Source organism: Arachis duranensis, chromosome 3, assembly GCF_000817695.3.
Source record: "Arachis duranensis cultivar V14167 chromosome 3, aradu.V14167.gnm2.J7QH, whole genome shotgun sequence".
Lineage (NCBI taxonomy): Eukaryota > Viridiplantae > Streptophyta > Magnoliopsida > Fabales > Fabaceae > Arachis > Arachis duranensis.
The window spans coordinates 108,121,326-108,127,115 of record NC_029774.3 but is presented as its reverse complement, the minus strand read 5'-3'; the positions used below and the strand labels follow the sequence as shown (position 1 = coordinate 108,127,115).

The 5,790-nt window shown below is 42.3% G+C and overlaps 1 protein-coding gene across 1 annotated transcript; it reads left to right on the top strand.

The window, feature by feature from the left end:
* The first annotated feature begins 628 nt into the window (after positions 1 to 628).
* Positions 629 to 2,808, top strand: LOC107480044 (uncharacterized). Its single transcript, XM_016100158.3, has one exon. The coding sequence runs from the start codon at positions 809 to 811 to the stop codon at positions 2,465 to 2,467; it is 1,659 nt and encodes a 552-aa protein (XP_015955644.1). The 5' UTR covers positions 629 to 808; the 3' UTR covers positions 2,468 to 2,808.
* Positions 2,809 to 5,790: the final 2,982 nt, after the last annotated feature.

Sequence of the window (5,790 nt, the reverse complement as noted above, 5' to 3'; positions counted from 1 at the left end):
AGCCACAATGACCCGTGTTCAACTCTCATATTTATCATTCATTCAACATATTAAAATAGGCTTGATAATATTTGATACAAACACAATTTCATTATTTTCATAATATTACAAACTTATTTATTTAGTTTTTTTTATGTAATTTAATGCTATTTTAGATTTTATTAGTTTTTTAAATTTAATTTTTTTTACATTACACAAAATATAGGAAAATTAAATAAATACTAATTTAATTGTATTTGTATAAACTAACAGAGAATTTGTAACTCTTTAATAAATTGAGTAACTTTTTATATATTTAATTTATATTTTAATTATTTTATAATTATAACTTTTTTTTATTTATTTCTTGTTTAAAAACAATTAATACTATAAACTATCTGCAAAATTGTTACAGAAGGTTTAAAACGATAAAAAATTTAAAAAGCCTAAAAAAGAGTAAATATAATTTTTTATTTATTTAAAAAATAAAAGAACTCCTGAAATGAGAGTACGAGTATTTGACTGTTTCACACTTTCTTGCCAGGTCGGGTTAGCGCTGAGTAATTGACTATAACTCCGTAATAGCGGTGGGGATTCACATTTTATTACTGGGTGGCAAATGAGAAGTGAGAACTATTGATGTTGGGTGTGTAGCACGCACCGTGGTTGCGTGTGGTTAATTTACGTCGTCAACCATTTTCAGTACTACTAACTTCCCCTTCTTTCTTCGTTCTTTCTTCCTTTCTTTCTCTGAAGCCTTAAAGCTAAGCACTTTTCGCTCTCTCTCTCTCTCTCTCTCTCTCTCTCTCTCTAACAATCTGTGTTAAGCATGAAAGTAACAGAATCCGAAGCGGAGGCGGAGGGGGTGACTGTAAGGGAGTGCATTGAAGTGATGTCAAGCCTCCTGAGCGAAATCCCATCCATGGAGAGCTTCAAGGGAAAGTGGTCACTCATCGGAGCCACACTGACACACCTCCAAACCCACCTCTCCGACTCCGATTTCCCCGCCTCAAACCCACTATCCCTCGACCTCCTCCGCTCTCTCTCGCAAACGCTCCACCACGCTCTCTCCCTCGCCCAACACTGCCACTCCCCCAACCCCCCTCACGGCAAGCTCAAGACACAGAGCGACCTCCACTCCCTCCTCGACACCCTCAACCGCCACCTCCACGACTCCACCATCCTCTCCCGCACCCATATCGACAACGCCGCCGCCCTCTCCACCAACCCCCGCGACTCTCTCAGATCCCAATCCAGGAACCTCATCACCCGCCTCCAAATCGGCTCACCGGACTCTCGAAACTCCGCCATGGACTCCCTGCTTTCTCTTCTCCATCAGGACGACAAGAACGTCGTCATCGCCGTCGCGCAGGGCGTGGTCCCGGTACTCGTGCGCACACTCGATCACTCCACCTCCTCTGAGTCCAAGGAAAAAGCCGTTGCCGCCATCGCCAGAATCTCAACCGTCGACACCAGCAAGCCCGTCCTCGCTGCCGAGGGCTTGCTTCTCCTCAACCATCTCCTCCGGGTACTCGATTCCGGAAGCGGGTTCGCGAAGGAGAAAGCCTGCATAGCGCTTCAGGCGCTGAGTTACTCGAAGGAGAACGCCAGGGCCATAGGCTCACGCGGCGGAATCTCGTCGCTCTTGGAGATCTGCCAAGCTGGCACCCCCGGTTCTCAAGCCTCCGCCGCCGGCGTTCTCAGGAATTTATCGCGCTTCGCCGAGATCAAGGAGAATCTCGTAGAAGAAAACGCTGTTTTCGTCCTCTTGGGTCTCGCTTCTTCCGGAACTGCGTTGGCGCAAGAGAATGCCATCGCCTGCCTCTGTGGTTTAGTCTCTGAGGACCAAAGCTTGAAGCTTTCGGTGGTTAGGGAAGGTGCGCTGGAGAGCTTGAAGAATTTCTGGGAGTCGGGTCGGAGCCCCGATGTAGCAATTGAATTTCTGGGTCAGCTGGCTTCGTGTTCGCGCGTGGCGGACGTTGTTGTCTCCGATGGGTTTGTTGTGCCGCGTGTGGTGGCTGCATTGGGGTCCGGAGTTATGGCGGTTAGAGTTGCGGCAGGTAAAGCCGTATATGCTATGTGTTTGGAGAGCGCAAGAGCGAGGAAGGAGTTGGGTGAGTGCGGCGGCGTTAGCCCTCTGATAAAGATGCTGGTGGATGGGAAGAGCACGGAGGAGAAGGAGGCGGGTGCGAAAGCATTGTCGGTGATGCTGATGCATGCAGGGAATCGGAGAGTGTTTCGGAAGGACGAGAGAGGGATAGTGAGTGCGGTTCAGTTGTTGAACCCTTCGGTGGTGGGTTTGGATAAGAGGTACCCGGTGTCGTTGCTGGAGTCGCTGGTTCATTCCAAGAAGTGTAAGAAGCAGATGGTTGCTGCTGGTGCTTGTGTTTACACTCAGAAGCTTGTGGACATGGATGTCCCTGGTTCCAAGAAGCTCTTGGAAAGCCTTGGTCGTGCCAAGATTTGGGGTGTTTTTGCTAGACCCTAAAACGTTAACCTACTCATCAATCCAGCAGTTACACACAGACAAACACTCACTATAGGATTATAATAAGGCAGGCCTTGATTCATTCATCTCTCTCCCTCTCTCTATGTATCATAGTTTTTGTTCAGTTCTTCTTTCTTCTTTATCTAATTTATTTTGCCTTTTTGCCTTTAGTTTTTTCAAGTGTGTATATCTGGTGTGTATCTAAGTTAATTTTGTGATATGTTAGTAATTGTGTTCATAAGGCTCATGATCTAACTGAGTTGAGTTCATGTTCTTCAATCTTCATCTCATGTTTGTATTTATTCTGATCTTTTATGAGTAGCTAGCTATTTGTTTGTTTCCTTGGAACTTATTATACTATTCGATTAGAAAGGTGTGCCACTTTGTTGTGACCACCATGTGCATTAGCTCTGGACCCTGCATTATATGCCTATGGCTATGGGGTTGCCTTTATTGCACTATGGTTGGCTGTTGCCTTGACAAATAAGGACCCTACCTTAATCTCTTCAGGCTGATGAAAGTACTACTTAGTTATACACCACATAGTTGTTGAACATGACAGGTAATTTGATCCTTTAATCAAAGCTCTTGGATTCAGGTTCTTGAAGTTGGAAAAAAAAAAAGGTTTGCTAGGGGACCGAGTCTTAGTCGGGTCAGTTGGATTATGAGTATATACTCAAGGTGGTGGTGTTATGTGCTGAATTTCCAACCGATTGTGTTGTCACAGTCGTAAGTCTTAGGTCTTAAGTCTTAACTAATCGATATTGACACATAATATGTTATGGTAGTCTACGGGGACAGCTGTGTGTTGGAGAATGTGAATCTTTGGAATTCAGCGGTCGATTTCATAAAATAATAGTATAGCTGTTATTGCTATAACTACTCAGCTGAAAATTCAGTTACGAGTTCCAATAATTCCAGTTTCAACGAGTGTTTGCAAAGCAATAATAGACTTCAACTTCATATCATTAATTAAGAACGGACGAAGAAGGTGAAAATTGTGGAAATGTTGCGGTAGTGGGTAAAAACTTGGAATTTTTTCAGACTATTATTTTGATCCTTAAAGAATTTCGAATCACGAATAAGATACTTTAGTTTTCAACTAAAATTAATAATTTGATTGATTTTTAACAATTAATTTCGTTAGTCACTTAGGTCTTTGGTTTTGTTAACTTTAACAGAAGACAAAATGATCACTGATAATTCTAATAGGAGATAAAATATTTCCTGACAACTTTAACATGGACAAAATAATTCTTGATTTTTTTGTTAAAAAATGACACCATTTTTTCTCAATTTTTATCATATCTCGTATAATCCTAACATTCATACTCTTCTTCACCTTCACGGTCTTTATTTCCATCTTTTTCTTACTCTTCTTCAACTCTAAGATCAAGCCATAGTGTAATTGCCATGTATGTCGTACCTACTTCAACATGTCAGGAATCACACACTTTCTAAATCTTTGTATCTGGTACAGTTACCTCCTCTGCACTTCACCCACCAGAAGCATCTAGCTCCACGTCCTCGATAACAGCATCACTTCCAATTTCGACAACGTCCACCACATCCTTAAGACCAAATTTCATAACTACCCCAAGGGCACGACTTTTTTCACTCTCCGACAAGCAATATAAATTGTTTGACATTAGGACATCATGAGAAGATTCTCCTTCGACATCATGTGCAAATTCTCATTTGGAATGGACCCCGAGTGCTTCATTCCTTCTTTCTCAGAGTCCAAGTTGGCAGACAGTTTCGACCTTGCATCCAAGCTATCAATACAACGAGCAATATCATCGTTGCTGCTTATATGAAAATTGAAGTGATTATTAAACATTGGTTCGGAGAAGAAGTTGAAGGAAGCGATCGGAGTGGTGGACAATGTGGTCATGAAGATGATAGGGCAGAGGAGGAAGGAGATGGCGACGACGACGGGTCTTAACAAATCAGACTTGCTGTCTAGATTCATGGGATCTATCGAAGACAACAAGTACATATTTGAGAGACATGGTCATTAGTTTCTTGAGTATTAATTGGTTGAGAACAAGTTGATGATTTTTCTTCTTGTGAACATTGAAGTTGCAGAGTATGCTGGTGCACGGAATTGTGATCACACTTTTCACAACTCCGCACAACTAACCAGCAAGTGCACTGGGTCGTCCAAGTAATACCTTACGTGAGTAAGGTTCGATCCCATGGAGATTGTCGGCTTGAAGTAAGCTATGGTCATCTTGTAAATCTCAGTCAGACGGATTCAAATGGTTATGAGGTTTTGATGATTAACAGATAAATAAAACATAAAATAAGATAAAGATACTTATGTAATTCATTGGTGGAAATTTTAGATAAGCGTTTGGAGATGCTTTGTTGCTTATGAATCTCTGCTTTTCTGTTGTCTTCCTCCAATCATGCGTCCTCCCTTCCATGGCAAGTTGTAAGTTGGTGGATCACCGTTGTCAATGGCTACCATCCGCCATCTCAGTGAAAATGGTCTGGCTACGGTTCTCACCGCAGGGCTAATCATCTGTCGGTTCTCACTTGTGTCAGAATAAGATCCATTGATCCTTTTGCGCACTGTCACTACGCCCAACAGTCGTGAGTTTGAAGCTCGTCATAGTCATCTCCTCCCAAATCCTACTCGGAATACCACAGACAAGGTTTAGACTTTTCGGATCTCAAGAATGCTGCCAATTATTTCTAGCTTATACCACGAAGGTTCTAATCTCACTGATTTTAATACTCTATTGTCAGGAGATACTAGTCAAACGCATGGATCAGAGACCCAAGAGAATATACTCCAGCTGGCATCCAATGACTATGTTGAACATCATGTAGACCGCTTGTGGTTGTCAGGCACGCGGATCTTGGCTAAGCGAGTACTGAAGATAGTGGGTGATTGTCACGGATCACCCCTTCAGTCTGACTTAACTAAATTAAGTACGAGAGTATATCTTGGAGAAGAAGTAGGCATGAATTAAAAGAAAAATAATAGTACTCACATTAATTCATGAGGAACATCAGAGCTCCTCACCTTAATCTATGAGGTGTAGAAACTCCACCGTTGAAAATACATAAGAGAAAAAGGTCTAGGCATGGCCGAATGGCCAGCCTCCCAAATGGCATAAGAATTCGAAAACAGGGGAAAAGACCCTTAGTACAATAGTAAAAAGTGCTATTTATACTAAACTAGTTACTAGGATTTACAGAAAATAAGTAACTAAGTGCAGATAGTGCAGAAATCCACTTCCGGGGCCCACTTGGTATGTGCTTGGGCTGAGCTTTGAACCTTTCACGTGCATAGGCCATCCTTGGAGTTAAAC